The 17,040-nt window shown below is 35.9% G+C and overlaps 1 protein-coding gene across 2 annotated transcripts in view; it reads left to right on the forward strand.

The window, feature by feature from the left end:
• CPQ (carboxypeptidase Q) overlaps window positions 1-17,040 on the forward strand; it is a 433,138-nt gene that overhangs the window by 345,833 nt on the left and 70,265 nt on the right. For both annotated transcript variants that reach the window (XM_036233308.1, XM_036233307.1), the window contains one exon: window positions 12,238-12,439. In XM_036233308.1, coding sequence (XP_036089201.1) covers window positions 12,238-12,439 — 202 coding nt within the window. The remainder of the gene's footprint in view (window positions 1-12,237; window positions 12,440-17,040) is intronic.

The raw sequence follows: 17,040 nt of genomic DNA on the forward strand, positions 1-17,040 counted from the left end.
GTTCTACCATAATTATTGATCTTTCACTCTTAAGGGTGTCCTAGCTTGGGCAATCATTCATATGGCTATTCTACTTATTAGGCATTCTTGTTGGTGATAATAACAATAAGTCTCAAGAGAACGGAATAGTTTGGTATACAATATACCTTTGAATACATGTAATAAAATCAGAAAGAAAAACCCCTATTTATAAGTCTTTGTTGAGGAAGATATGAAGCTCAGGGAAATTAAATGATCTGCCAAGGTCATTTAGCTATTTCGTGACAGAACCAGGACTGCAATCCAGATTTCCAGAGCAAACTAATTCCAGTGAGTTTAGTAATAACAATGGGATGATTATCAAAATCATAATTATTATTGCCTTAATAATAAAGCTACTACTTACCCAGCAGAGATTCATAACCATTATTTGTGCCATGGACCACTTTGGCTGTCTGTTGAAGCCTATGGACAACTTCTCAAATAACTTTTGTGAACACATAAAATAAAATGTATAATATCATAAGAATATGAATTTTATTAAGATATAGTTATCAAAATTTCATGATGTTTTATAAGAATTCATAAAATAATAAGCTCATGCAGTATTATCTAATTATTACTGTAATTTCAAAACAGTAGTGAACATAAAGGTTATTTTGAGATTTCTACAAATCTGTGTGTTATGAAAACACCTGTGATTTCAACTGGCAACAAAGCAACAGGTTCTACTAATACTACTGTGATTCGTTACTTACATTCATAATTGAAGGAAAGTCTAAATTTAGAGGTTAATGAAAATAATTCTTTCCCATACACTTTCACAGACCACTTCTAAGTCTGTGAACCCCTAAGGAATGCTAGATTAAGAACTCCTGCTTTAGCGTATACGTGCAAGGTAACTATTATTATTCCTATCGTACAAACGAGTAACTGAGGCCCATAATAATTAAGTGACTTACCTAATATTTTTCACCAAAATGGCCAAGAGAGGTGCCAGATAACATTAGCATCTGTACGTCAGAGTCTTATGAAGCTTACTATGAGTAACTAATTGCTTTTTTCTTGCTACTTTAAGATTATCACTAGCTCCCCATTGACAATCAATATTGAAGTGAGAATTCAATATTCACCCCACTCAGGCTGACAACTGCCTCAGGATTGTTACCTTAATCACCTATACTTTCTTCAAACACCAATGAAACCCTTGATGAAAAATGCATATATTCATAGAGAAGTTTGGGGAGGGGTCTGTGTACCTGACAGACTGCCTTCAGCATTTTCGCATTCTCTCTCCCTTTAGTGGTCCTCAGGTCACGTCCCAGAATGATCATTATTTCCAATGTATGCTATTTTCTACTGTAGTTATTTTCTTCTTCTACCTTTAAGTGATTACTACAACTGCTTATTACTATTCTCAGATGAAGGAAATTATTTTTCTATACCTCCCTCAATACAGGTACCTATTAGATTTTTTTTTCTGTAATCGCTAAATTCCTTAGCTTCCTTTTATCTAAACTATACCCATTAAATTAGCTTAACTCTTCTCAAAGCTAGATTGCTTCATCTGCTTATTATTTTCCTTAATTTTTTCTGAATACTTTAAAACTTAGGAAGTATGAGAAGCAATTATTAAAGCTCTAAGTAGTCCCAGGATGCATTTATTAGCTTCTGTAATTGAGAATACCGATTACACTATGTATTATTAGTCTCATATTATACTAACTATAGCGTAACAGACTTTAAGATTTTTTTAATTCATTTTAAAATTTCTATTTTAATGCTCTCTTGGCAGTTGAGTTGTATTGCTCATCCCCCTTTTATGAACGATGGTTATTTCATTTTGGCAATTCTTACATGTTGATGGTTCTCATCTTTTTATTAATATATTTTTTAATTTTTCAATTACAGTATACATATACAATTATATTAGTTTCAGGTATAATCACAACAGTGATCTTACCTTTATGTAACTTACACAGGGAGCACCCCAGTAAATCTAGTGCCCATCTGACACCATACATAGATATTACAATATTACTGACTACAGTTCTTATGCTATACTTTACATCCCCATGACTATTTTGTAACCATTAATTTGTACTTCTTAATCTTTTCCCTTTTTTCACTCAGCCCCGCCCCCAACTCCCTTCCCTACTGGCAATCATCAAAATGTTCTTTGTATCTATGAATTTGTTTCTATTTTGTTTGTTCATTTATTTTCTTTACATTCCACACATGAGAGAAATCATATGGCATTGTCTTTCTGTCTGACTTACTCCACTCAGCACAATCCTCTCTAGTCTAGGTGTATCCATGTTGTTACAGATGGTAAGATTTCATTCTTTTTTATGGCTGAGTAATATTCCATTCTATATACACCCCCTCTTCTTTATTTACTCATCCATTGATGGACACCAAGGTTACCTTCGTATCTTGGCTATTTTAAATAATACTGCAATGAATATATGGATTCATGTGTCCCTTCCTAAATACATTTTTGGTTTCTTTGTATAAATACCCAGAAGGGGGATTACAGGGTCCTTCTTTGTTTCTTGTTATAGCCTTTGTTTTAAAGTCCATTTTGTCTAATATAAGTATTGCTACATCAGCCTTTTTTGTTTCTTTCTCCCCTTTTTAATGAAATATTTTCCATCCCCTCACCACCAGTTTGTATGTGTCTTTCGATCTGTGCTGAGTCTCTTTTAGGCAACATATGTAAGGGTCTTGTTTCCTTGTTCATTCAGCCTTATATCTTTTTGACATGAGCATTAAATCCATCTATAATTAAAGTAATTGTTGATAGATATGTAGTTATTCCCTTATTATTATTCATATTTTTGATCGTTTATTTTTCTCTTCTTAAAGAAGTCCCTCTGGTATTTCTTATAACACTGGTTTGGTGGTAATGAACTCCTTTAGCCTTATCTTGTCTGGGAAGCTCTTTATCCTACAATTCAAAATGCTAGCCTTGGTTGGTGGAATAATCTTAATTGTAGGTCCCTTCTTTTCATTACTTTGAGTATTTGATACCACTCCCTTCTGGCCTGCAAAGTTTCTGTTGAAAAATTAGCTCATAATCTTATGAGGGCTTCCTTATGGGTAATTAATTGCTTTTTTCTTGCTACTTTTAAAATTATCTCTTTGTTTTTAACTTTGGCCTTTTACTTATGATGTGTCGTGGTGTGGACCTCTTTGGTTTTATCTTGTTTGAGACTGTACTTCCTGGGCTTGTACGTCTATGTCCTTCACCACGTCACGGAAGTTTTATGCCATTATTTCTTGAAATAGGTTTTCAATTCTGTGCTCGCTCCTCCTTTTGATACCCTTGTGATGCAAATGTTGGTATCCTTGATGTTGTCCCAGCGGTTCCTTAAACTACCCTTATATTTTTTTTTATTATTTTCTTGTTGCTGTTCTGATTGGTCATTTTTGACTGGTTCTTTTTTGTTTTCTATCTCCACTTTTCTGTTTTCTATCTCTTTGTTAAAGTTCTGACTGAGTTCATCTACTCTTCCTGTAAGTTTATTGAAGATCTTTATAACTGGTGTTTTATTTTTTAATTTTTAATTTTCAATTAGAGTAGACAATGTTATTTAATATTAGTTTCAGGTGTACAGTATAGTGGTTTGACATTTATATAATTTACATGGTGATCCCCCTCATTAGTACCCACCTGACACTATATATAATTATTACAATATTATTGACTATGTTCCCTATGCTATATTTCACCTCCCCTCCACCATGACTATTTTATAACTATGAATTCTTTTTCTTAATCACTTCACCCTTTTCACCCAGTCCTCCCTAATCCCCCATGTGAGAACAGTGGAGCTGGTAAGAAGTTGTTGGAGAGTAGGTCTATTTTGAAAATCAAGCAATAAAATTTGCTGAAAGATTGCATTTTGGATACAAAAGCAAGAGAGGAGTCAAGAATTTTTGTCTGTCAAAATGTTTAGATTCATCAGCTAAAAGGATAGATTTACTTCCACCTGAGCCTCAGGTGGAAGAAGGCAATGTGATGACAGAAGTGGGAGGAAAAAAGGGAATGTGATGAGGAGACATGAGTCAGTGAACTGGGAGAGCTTCTAGAAACTCGGAAAGGCAAGGAAACAGATTCTCCTATAGAACATCCAGAAGGAACTAGTCCTGTCAGCACCTTGACTTTAGCAGTGTAAAACTCATTCAGACTTATGACCTACAGAACTATAAGATAATAATGTGCGTTGTTTTGAGCCACTAAATTTGTGGTAACTTGTCACAGCAGCTATAGGAAACTAATACACGATTAGATGTTTCAGTACAGATGCTGAATAGCTATTGGATATGAATCTGGAGTTCAGGAAAGAAGCATGGAAATATGAATGGCAACTCATCACTATATAGATTTATTTGAAACAGTAAGGCCAGATGAGAGCACCAACAGAGAGAGTGTAGACGGAGAAAAAGACGAGGTCTCTAGACTGTTTTTGTTCACCCCAATGTCTGGAGATCAGGTATATAAGAAAACTAACCTGGAAAAATGAGAAGGAGTATCTTGTGAGGCATAAGGGGAGCCAAGAGTGTGGGGTCCCAGAAGCCGAGAGAAGAAAGTGCAAAATGCTGCTTCATCAAATGTTTGCCATTTAATGCTCACTAGTGATCTCAGTCTTGAATTTTTTCCTAACTCCCACAAAAATTCTAGGAGGTACGATTGATATTTGAGAGTCAGATACTCAATAAAACATGTTTATTTTTATTCTTTTAGAGATTGTCTAAGCTCTAGTCCACTCTTAGAAAGCTACATAGCTGGACAACACTACTTGGGGTGCTTAGAATGGTATCATTTATTGCATTTGACAAGTATTTTCAAATGCCTCTTGGCTAGGCCCTATGGAATCCACTAATGAACTAAGAAGATCTCTGTTCTCATTGGAGAACTTCCAATGGAGGGCCTTCCCTTAGATCAAACATGACCTCTGTCAATCGCTCCCCAGTTTTTCCAATAGTTAGCCCCCCTCTTTATTGTACATGTCTCTTACATAAAATTCATCACATTTAGTATAACAACCAGTTATTACCTCTGCTATTAATCTCTGCCCTCTCATAAGGAACCGGTTCCCTCTTAGTCATTTTTATGTACAAATTCCTTCATAGGTAGATTGGCAGTATAGTTTATTATTAAAACCAGAAAATATTTATGAGAGGAAGGAGGCACTCTTAATGACCACACAAAGGATATAAACTAGTACTTCCCAGGGTAAACTGGGATAAATGGTCATTCTATTCCTCTGTTTCTACCTCAATAACTGTTGAATAAATACAGTTTACTCCCTGTAAAACCAAACACCTTTACTGAAATTTGACTTAATACTTTGCTTTTTGCTTTCATTTAGGAACAATATTTAGAAAATAGTGTCAGGAAAAGTGTTTCTGCCTCTTTTGTTGAACCGTTATTGGAGACGCTGTTCATGATTTTGTTCAATGCTCCTCATGTAAAGAGCCATGTAATAATTCCTTTTAGAATTGAATTCTGGAAAAATTTTTGCTTTTTTCAAGAGCTCATGATATTCTTTCTTTTCCTTAATAATGAGATCTCTGTAATACTTCAATTCCTTTTATCTTGGCAGTATATGCTGGAGCTAACTTACATCCTGAAGTTGGGCATCATGTCAGATTTTTTTAGTGTGACTTTCTTTTTCCTCAAACATTTATTGATCACCTAATATGTGCTTGGCCCTGTTATTTAAGCTGGAAATATAGCAGAGATCCACACAGATTTTTTCCGTGCCTTCATGGCAGTTTCTTGGTTCTCAAGAGTTTACAGGTTTTTAAATATGGTATTAGAATATTTTCTTAACAGAAGCCTTGAATTCTTTCAGGACCAAGGTAGGTATTAAAAAAAATTGAATGAAGTACAGTAGCCTAGCATATTAAATTAGGGTTTTGCATTTAGACATGGAAGGCTAGGGGAGAGATAGGGCATGAAATCACTTGAGTAGACTAAGAGCCTTGAAACTCATATTTGGGTATTATTATTTTTTGTGATGTTTCAGACCTACTATTGTGCTTTGGAGAAGGAAGAAAGAAAGGCATGCTCAAGAAAATAGAATTATTTCTAAAACTGTGTTTAGAATCTTTACTAATATAAGTAAAGAATGCTTAATCAAGTAAAGCATATGAAGATATTGTCATAAGCCAAACATACTGTAAGTGTTTGACTGTAGGCTATAAAGAAAAGAGAATTAATGATTAATTGTGTTTTATTAAGATATGCCCTAAGATTGAGTGAATATTTTGGTTTTTGAATATAGAGTAGCCTAATTTCGCAGGTCAAGAAAATAAGTACTGTGTTTTTAAAAGAAATAACCTAACCACTGTAGTGATGAGGAGTTGAACTCAGATGTCTCTTTATAACTTTAGAGATGTACTTAAATTTTCTTCTCAGACAAGAGAAGGGGATTAGAAATAAGCCACTGTCTTGGCTGGTAAAACAGCCCCACTAAAAACAAGAAACATATCTTTATGCTTATTTAGCATGTAACGGTGTCAGAGAAGGAAGGTCAGCTGAAGGAAGGGCTCTTCATTTGAGCAATTTAGTTCTACATTTTGAGCTCAGGGAAGAATGGGAGTGTAGGGGGTATAAGAAGATAGACTGACATGAGGGGGTGGGGAGTTGAGAGGGATAGAGAAGGAAAAAGGCAGAGAAGGCTGCTTTCACAAAGTCAAAGGTGTTGGAGATTTCTCTTCTACAATGCAATATTGAAATGTATATGAAACTAGTAACATTAAACTAACCAATGTATTATAGTAAAGGAATCAAAACTTAATTTTGGAGACCTTGAGTTCCACTGATTCTAACTATTGATTATGCTGCTTCAACATGCAGGAATAAAATAAAAACAGATGAATGTTAACTTACCATGTAAACCTTTTTTAAGTTTATATCTACCAAGTATCTTCAATAGTGTGTTCCTTTCTTCTCCTAAAAGAAGTGTGAATACAGTCATATTCCCTAGGTAATATAAATAAATTTTTTATTTCTTTTAGCCTGTGTGTATGCCACATTTTCAGCCTCTGGATCACTAGCATTACCATAGTGACATTTATAGAGGGATCATGTGTTTTCAGTAAGTTTAAGGGCTATCTATGGACTTTAACCAGATCAAGAGGAGAATTTACTGAGATCTAGAATGCTTCAGACAACATTGTAAAAATTGGATTGCCTAAAAACACAGGTTTGTCTTACAACAGAATCCTTCTGCACACACATAGAGAATGATAGGGGTGAAAAGAGATCTCCAGAATTCATTTATTCAGTTCCCATCTCCAGGCCGAATGGCGGCTAAACTAAAATAGGTGTCTGCAATATTAGTACTGAAGTAGCATAGCCAGCACTGTCCATTTCCCTAAACTGCAGCCAGTTCAGCTGTCAAATAAAAATAACTTATGGCACACTACTCTGCCATCATCTCTTTCCTGGCTCTCCCTTGGGTACCCAAGGTTGTTCAAAACTGAATGCTGTCAGAAATAAAAGTCTGAACTTCAGGGTAGACCTGATTAGAAAGTAAAACCTATTCTTGGCTTTGCACAGCGGGTAGATATTTTTACCTATCACCCACCCAATCAGGACAGCTATTTGAGCTAAAGCTCTGTGAAGAAACCCCTCCCCTGCTAGTTTCACCCCTTGAACTGAGAATTCAAGGGTCACTAGCACAGCTGGAAGAGATAATTGCAACAACTCAGCAAAAGGTATCATTAGATGATTTGCTTCTGAGAACTTGTTTTGAGCCCACCACCTGACCAAACAGCATCACCACCATCATCTGTAAAATATTAACATTTACCGGGGCAGGACAGTGGTCCTGAGACTGATTGCTCAGTCTCAGGGCAGAGTTTACGTCTTTGAAGATGGAATTGAGGAGGGTACATGATTAATTTGAATAAATGGGAGTCTCTATTTCTTGCCATTTGACTTTGGGACTACAGTGTCACTTTAGGTCAAAACCAAAGACATGTTACCTAGGTTATGAGAAAATAAAAGCTTTAAAACAAAGAAGAAGCCAAATTTGGAGAGAGAGGAAATGTTGAACTTGCGTTTACATTTCTGAAGAAGAATTGCCTGGAACTTTATAAAAGCAAAGAATACAAATATCATCTTTGTGTTTATATTAGGGAGAAAGCATTTTAAAACATGCAGTGTATTTTAAACACTTTTCTTCTTTTTAATCTTGCATTGTACCCAAAGAATGCTAATAGTTACCAAATTGTTCTTTGGCAAAATGAACTTACCCTTAAAAAAGAAAAAATAAGTATGATAGGATATGATTCTAGCACAGTACAGTTAATGAATCCTCAACTCTGAGCAGGTTTTAACTAATCCAATGATCGCAACCTAGGAGATTTCCTGGGAGCATTTCTCTGCATTGCTTTATGTACATTGCATGGCAATGAAAAACAGTCTCCATGGCTCCTAATAAAGAGATGTTCCTCTTCATTAAGAGAGCAAATTGGGTTTATCTTTGCACTGCTCAACCTCTTCATCTGTAAGCCTTAGCTTGTCTCAACCAGTGCTGCTTATCTCAGCAATAAAGCATTCAGTCTCTAGAAGGAGGTTTCTTCCTACACCCTATAAACAGGAGGATGAATATCTTGTTATATGTGCTAAAATGGGTGGAGTGAAACGAACATGAATCTGTTTTGCTGTCACTAGCTATAATCAACTTTTCGAATCTACACTGTATCCCCAATGACTCATGGCATAGTAAGGAACGTGGTATTTGTGACAACACTTTCTTGAGAAACAGTAGGTCTAGCAGCCCAGTGACCTGGTTTCTGTGTGCAGAGACATTTTGTTTTCCCAGCTTCTTTACCATGTGCTAACAATTAGACAATGACTCCGTAAATTAGGAGGAAAAAGCAGTGTCATGGATGATGGGTAGTTTGTTTCTTTAGTTCGTTATTGAAAACATATGGAGATGTTTATGTACAAATAGAAAACAATAGAATGCTGCCATCATGTTAGCAGAAGCTAATACAATTCTGCATGAATAAAAATCAAACATGTCCCTACCTATGCCAGAATTCTGGTTTACTGACATCTGTACATCCTGTTTAATTCATCTTGAAAAGATGTTTTATTATTTCAGGCTTTTTTATTTCTAGTTGTAAGGAAATTATAGAGCAATAGTTTTCTTTTTGTTTTTGTTTCATTCTTTTTGCTTAATTAACTTTATTAGCAAAGTTGATAACTTCTGTTGGAGTAGACCTTCTACCATGATCATAAAAAAATGTTTAAACTCTATAAATTTGTGTAATTACAGTCTCTGTATTTAAAAGTGAGGACTTGCATGGTACTTGGAAGTAAGCTTCAGGAGACAGAGCAATGGGGGAAGTGGTGCTCCATGCACAGGCATGTGGGGCAGACCTCTGCATTTGAATTCTGGCTGCCCCACTTACTAACTAGATGACCTGGGAAAGCTAGTTCAGCACTTTTGTTTCACCTGAAAAATGAGAACTATAAAAGCACTTACAGAATGTGAGCATTACATGGGGTAAGTTGGAAAGCATTTCACACAGCATCTGGTGTGTAGGAAGCACTGAAAAAATGCTGCCAATCATCATTATAAGAAACTAACAGGTGGTTTAATCCTTGAAAATTTGAGAGGTACTAATACTTACTGGTAAAACCCATAACAGCAATTGTTTATCAAGTGCTAATTATACAGCAGGCTTTTCATAATGCATTCTTTCTTACAATTCCATGAACTGGGTACCCACTTCATGGAGGAAGAAACTGAGAGGATACCCAGTTTGGCCAAAGTCACAAAGTCAATGACTGGTTAATCTGAGGATCGAACCCAGTCTGAATAATTCCAAAGCTCAAACTCTTTATCTCGCTGCTAAACTGGCTGTCCCATACATAGCCTACAGCACCTTTGAAAGCTCCTTTATCTAGGTTATCCTCTAGATTCCCATCAGCATTCTGTGACATTGTACAGGGGCATTCACAAACTGTGGAGTCCCCTATCTGTAGGACATCTGTTCATTTGCAGTCGAAGAGTGCTAGGAAGCTCTTAATGCACATTTTCTTAGGCATCCTGGCAAGTTCAACTCATGCAATCACTTTCACTTTGGTCCCCAAAAGTCTTTTCTTTGAAGGCGTGCAAAGCTGCATATGCTAGGGCTCATTATTCAAGTTTTGGAAAAGAGCATTCGTCCCAACCTGTAGATGGAGAAGCCAAGGGCCAAGGTCGTCCCCCTTGGCAGGACAGCATGTCAGTTGCTGGGTCAGGAATAGAATGGAGCAGGTCTAGCTCTGTGTACACCTCATTAGGCTGCTCATTAGCGTTGGGTCTGACAGCCGAACTGCCACCTAGCTCCACTTTTAACCTAAATATTACATAATTTGGAACACTTTGCCTAATTTTTTTGTTGGAAGGATGAGATATACCTGCACTATGGGAACCATCACATTTAAGATTACCCAATTCTATTTTCATTTGTAGGTATGTTGTGATGTTTCTGTCCTCCTTTTACAGGTGACAGAGAGAGCTGAGGGAGATAGGTAGCAGACCATACAATGGGAGAAGTTTAGGACATGTCAACCTGCTGACCTAGCATCAATGTGCTAGTTACACAAGCCCTGAGTGTAAGGCATTAATGCAAATATTTTTCATTTATTAACACTAATGAGGCTACCATTGTGTAGTTGTCACAGTGGAAAACTTAGGTGGCACATTCTATTATAAATGTCTTGGGTCTTTCTCTGAAAATTACCATGAAGAGAGAAATTCCTTAGAAGTAAGAGTAGAAATATGAGCAGACTTCTGCTTTGTTAACTTTCTCATCAACAACAACACAACAAAATATTTGTATTCCAGGGACACCCTGTTCCATCCTATAAATGCTGACAACATCCTCTGTTAGAACCCGCTACTGCTTTTGCCCGTTAACAACAGTACACTTCCATGACAGTAGTTAGGAAATTATTGTAAAAATAAATCTGTTTTAGAAAAGAAAAACAAAACAAAACAAAAACAAAACATATATAACCCTCAGGTTGTTATGTAAGTGAAAAATTATTCTAATTCAGAAGAAGGTTTGCTTGTCCCTCTTCCCCATGCTATCAGTGGCAGTGTGGAGTTTTGGAAAGCACAGGGTTTCAGACCCAGCTCTACCTTTTTCAACTGCATGACTTTGAGTAAATCACTTGACCTCTCTGATCCTCAGTTCCTTTTCTATAAAACAGCATCAACTGTAAAGCTGCTTTGTATACTTCATGGGTTATGGAAGAAGATTAAAGGAGATTACAAATGTGAAAGCTCTCTGGAAGCACAGTACAAATGTTATTATTGATTTTTACTAGGTGAATAATGAGGAACAAATACAGTGCCATCCAAGAATAGCTTGAGAATAGCTCAATGGAGTAGTTGTTGGTAGTAGTTGGCCAGTCTTTAAGAAGTGGATGGCTCCTGGGAAACAGATGGCCAGGCCAGTTTGAAGGACCTTGAACTTTTAAGTCCTAGGTTAGGGTCACAATTTAGCTGTGCAACCCTATGAGAGCTTCTTATATTCTAAGCTCTTACAGTGATAAAATCACTGCATGCTTCCTTTCCATGCTTTTTTGGGAAAGAGTTTGAAAACTAGCAGCCTGGAAGAGTCGCCAAGGTTTAGAGTGGTGTGGTTATACACCAGAGAGAGCAGTATTTCCTGTTTTGTTCTATTACATCCCTCCCTGGTGATTCAGTATATGGAACGACAACATCAGAAACCCAAGACAAACCTGTAAGTTCGATGCTTTTAAGATTAGGCAGAACTCACAATTAATATAAGAATATTTATTTAGAGGAGAAAGGTGCAGAGAAATAAGTATACTTTCTTTTGTTTGAAATCATAAATACTATCTGGAGATCCCCCACTATAAAGGAATGATTGCATCCTGGTACACAGTAGGCACATAAGAAAATTGGCTGAAAGAATATTATGGCTAGTAGAAATCATTGAATAACTTTAATGAGGCTTTATATTTCTTTTCGTTGTATTTTTTAATCCTTCCAAGTCAACTTGAGTTTGGCAAATCCCAGGATGGGTAATTGTGCATCTCAGAACAGTTTAGGTCATAGGAAGATCAGACCCTACCTAAATCAGGCAGAGCAAGATGTGTTTTGGCAAGAACTGGTGAAGAGTAAAAGCATTTGATTATTGTTGTTGATAGTTCCCAAGGAGAAAGCAAAGAAGCAACAGAAATAAACCAAACTTTTCTCTTTTGTTTAGGTAAATATTTCCAAATATAGCCTGGTGATGGAGTCTGACTTGGGAACCTTCATACCCTCTGGGCTACAGTTCACTGGCAGTGAAAAGGCCAGGGCCATCATAAAGGAGGTCATGAGCCTGCTGCAGCCCATCAACGTCACGCAGGTCTTTAGTGCTGGAGAAGGGACAGACATTAACTTCTGGATCCAAGCTGGTGTTCCTGGTAAGATCAAAAGATAAAGTTGGGATTCCTAATATATTGCTATCAATTTGAAATAAAATGTCTATTTTTGCATGCCACGATGAATACTGATAGACCAGTCAATGCATGGGAACCCTTAGCATTTGTCTATAATGTATAATCTGTTGATTTCCAAACTTGGGGAAAATAATATTCATTTGTATTTGTATACTCATCTGTCTTCGCTTTCTAAATTATAAATTCCCCTCATTTCCAGATTATGATTTAATGATTCTGGGATTAGGCCTAAAAAGCCCTTTCTTTGTTTTTGTTTTCTTTTTTTAATGGGTGTCTTTGGTAATTGTGCTACAAGTGATCTCACGATAAAAATTAGAGAAATAGAATAGATAGAAGGTGGTTATTATTATTAATACACTTCTAGCCCTGTGCTAGGGAATCTTCCCTGACTCAGATAGTCCCCTACCCAAATACAGTGTATCTGAAATTCTGCCATTAGAGATTTGTTCTTTGAGGGTGAAATACTTACTGCTAATCATTTTTTTTCTAATGCAAAGACTCATGTAAGAAGTTGGACCATAAACTAATTTACCCTGATCAGTCATTTATCAGGTTGACATTTTTAAGACAAGTCCCGAGCAAGGATGAAATTATGTAATAGGAATAGGCCTGAAGAGGTTACAGGACTAGTACCTGGAACAGTCTTAAAGAAAGCACACCTGTACTTCGCAAATTTCCCCTAGACTTGCCACGGGAAGGGGTTATCGATGATATTAAGCATCTCCGACCAGAGGTTTATCCTTCAACACCATTATATTTAAAACTAAAATCATTGTTAAAAGATCCATTTGCAAATTATTCTGTATCTGTATTATGCAAATAGGATGTTCAGGTTTTAAATACTTTTAACATTACTGTTTCCAGAACCATTTCTGTGGCTACCAAACATTTCACAGGGTTTTTTTTTTAAAGTGTCTCTCTATATCCACTCCACTCTAGCTTTTTTTTTCAGCCTGCAAAGCAGATTTCACCAACAGTATGCTACATGGATTTGAGATTTTTTAAAAGCTTACTCTTGATATATTGTACATTTTTAAAGCATATTTTAGATTTAAAGGTTTATAATAATCTTACATAACTAAAAATAGAGGAAGCTTTCCTTTATTCTAATACAAGGACCTGAATTCTCTCCAATAGTTTGTGTATATTTTAACCATATTTTGAAATATCTTAAAACAACACTTCCATTTACACTTCCTTGCATTATGTGAACAGATCCGAGACTCTCTACATATATGTCATTTTTAATCTTGGTCAAGGCCTAGCGAGAGGGAGTCTGCCCTTTATGTTGTATAGAATGACTTGTTTAAATTTTAAATTTTTCCTGACCCATACGTTTTCAGTAGGAACCTTCCTAAATTTTGAGAAAAGCAAAATAAGTTTGTTAGATAGTAGATGTGAGGGAAAAACTGATGGATTGTGGGTGAATTAGAGTGAAGACTGGGGGTGGTTAAAGGGGAGGTGAGGAGCTGAAACCAAAGACAGAAGTAGAACAAAAAAACGTGTACACTCTTCTTTCAGGGGCAGTATTCCCACCCCGCCCCCCACCACTTGTCTGTGGGGGATACATTCCAAGGCCCCTGGTTGATGCCTGAAATTGTAGATAGGACACAACCCTATATATCCTATGTTTTTTCCTGTACATGCGTACCTATGATAAAGTTTAATTTATAAATTAGGTACAATAAGAGACTAACAACAATAATAAACAGAAAAATTATAACAATATACTTATACTTTAATAAAAGTTGTGTAAATATGGTCTCTCTCTCTCTTTCTTTCTCTCTTTCTTTGATAACTGATCTAATAATTGAGGTGGCTACTAAGTGACTAACAGGTTGGTGGTATATACAGTGTGGATACACTGGACAAAGGAATGATTAGTATCCCAGTAGGATGGTGTGAGATTTCATCATGCCACCCAGAACAGTGCACAATTTAAAACTTATGAATTGTTTGTTTCTGGAATTTTTCATTTAATATTTTTGGACTGAAGTTGACTTCGTGTAACTTAAACCATGGAAAGTAAAACGGTGGATAAAGGGGGCCTGCTGTATGTCTTTCTTTTGTTGCATTGGATGATTGAGAATTGGCTCTAGCTTTAGTCTTTCCATGTAGATATTCCATAAGAGTGGTTCTATTTAGAACAAATAAGTTGATTTGATTGTCTTCACCAAGGTAAGGAGGCTTTTCCTTCTTGCCACAATAGAGTGGGGGAATTTGAGCCCCATTGTGGTTGCTTAAGAATTAATACTAATTACAATTTTTGTGCTCCTGCTATTTAGCAGACACTTAGGCTTTTTGCAGACGCTCTTTCTCTCTCTCTTTTTAATAGTACAACCATCCTAATAGATAAAATATGATTATCCCTATTTCTCAGATGAAGAAACTGACACAGAGGATCTAAATCCCTTGCCAAGGCTATCCTGCTCTTAAATGCAGATGTCACCCTGAGAACAGGCCCTTTGGTTTCAAGGCTGGTGGCCCTTTTCCCACAATATGCAACAACACAGGGGAGTCTGGAATGCTGAGATAGGCTTCCAAATCTATGACCCCGTCTGAAATGTTTATCTTACTCAGTTCTTGCTTATGTAAAGGATTTCGGTTCATTCCTGCTCCAAAATAACTTACCCCTGGGGAGAGGAGTTTGTTATTGTAAATAACTACTTATTTTCTTCTCACATTCTTTGTTCCACTCCCCTTTCTACCTTTGTAGATCAGGAAGGTTTATATAAAGTTGGTAGTTCATTTAGACTGCAACTAATGTTTCCTGGAATTCTTTATTTTCTTTAGAGTATTGTAAGATCAAACTAAATTATTGCTGTTTTCCCCTATTACTCTTGAGTTTTCTTTTAATATTTCAAGTTTGGGCTATTCCTAAAAGAAATAACGGAATCGCTATTGTTACAACTCTTGTTACCTGTTGAAAATTTCAGACCTTTAGAAAAAGATGAAGAACTGAAGTTACTCTGAAAAAGAAAATAAAAATATACCAATATGTATTCTTGAAGATATAGCAAATCATAATGAATTAAACCTGAAGATAGGATTCAAAATACTAATTAAGTTATGACTTAAGTAATTGCTCACCTAACTTTTGAAAAATTAATGAGAAATAATATCTCCATACTCCATTCTTTCTTTCTTCCTTCTCTTTTTCTTTCCTTTTTTCCAGTGATCCAATAAATATCTTTTGAGCACCTACCATGCGCTTGGCCTGTCCAATTTCTGTAGTCTGATGACGACTGGGCCTCAATTTTTTTAAATGTTTCTTATAGATTCAATATGGAAATGCTAATTAAGAACATAGATAGAATTAAAATTCAACATGGTTTTTATTAATTTTTGAAGCCAAATAGATTAATTTATGAAAGGGTCATCTTTGGAGAGGAAATATGATGTCCTTTATCTATCTAGATGACATCCATAATGGACATAATAACTATCAACATAAATGTAAGGCTTTGTATGTGTATGTGGGGGGGGGGGGATTTCAAAAATAAGTATCTTGGATGTATTTTCCATTTAAACACTCTGTTCCTGGTATCTCTATATACTCCATCCTCCTCCCATTTTCACCTTTCATATTTCTTCCTATTCTTCCCCTCTAAATCCTAAATGCACTTTAAGTTTCATTCTGTATTGATTAGTGTCCATGAATTCTTCTTTAACAGCCCTTGGTACTCTATTGCTTTCCTAAATGTCTAAAACACTCCTATAGTCTGCAATCTGACCCTTGAATTACACACTAACATTTTTTTTTTTGTATTGCTAGGAATTTTTGTACTTTTCATAACTAGTGATCAATTCTTTGAGGTTAAGGTCAATAGTTTCTACTTAGTGCCTCCTCTGTATCTCTTAGTTTAATTTTGGAAAACATTCTCGTAAGCCTAACATGAGAGAAGAAACAAAAACATAGAAATAATTATTTTCTCAACAAGCTTTGGGTCCCTCAGCTTAAAAGTGAGGAGAAAATAAAGGATGCTGAGAAAAGAAACATAAAGATAGAAAAAATATTGGAAGAATGATACAAATTAGGGAGGCTCGAGAAATTAGAATTCTTTCTCTTAAAGGAGTAAAGACTGAGAGATGTTCAATAAATTCTTCTAGTAATTTAACGATTCTCACACATAAAATGGTAAACAGTTGATCCCAACTCTTTCAAAGACAATACAGAGCATGACTTAAAGAAGTGTAAGAGGAATTTAGGTTAGTTTCTATTCAATCAGATAGTAGAGAGGTTTTAAATCTTAAATTTTTCCCTGATTCTGCAATTATGAGCTCCAGGCTAGAATGAAAGGAGTCTATTTCATTCTGAATATGTCAATAATGAGATAAATTCCATGGTTCTCAGATGTCTTTAAATGCATCTTCCTTGAACATGTCCTTTTAAAAAAATTCTTCCATAAAATGTGACCTGAGGAAGCAAGCCCATCCTAATTCTATATCTGCCAATAAGAGTTTCCTCCTCTGCTTCGGAATCTGAGAGTCAGCCTTTTTCTAATATTGTTGGCATGTGGTAGACAGTGTACTGGAAAGAACTATGAGGACTTGACTGTGTATTC

Source organism: Rousettus aegyptiacus, unplaced genomic scaffold, assembly GCF_014176215.1.
Source record: "Rousettus aegyptiacus isolate mRouAeg1 unplaced genomic scaffold, mRouAeg1.p scaffold_m13_p_15, whole genome shotgun sequence".
In the NCBI taxonomy this organism is placed as follows: Eukaryota; Metazoa; Chordata; class Mammalia; order Chiroptera; family Pteropodidae; genus Rousettus; species Rousettus aegyptiacus.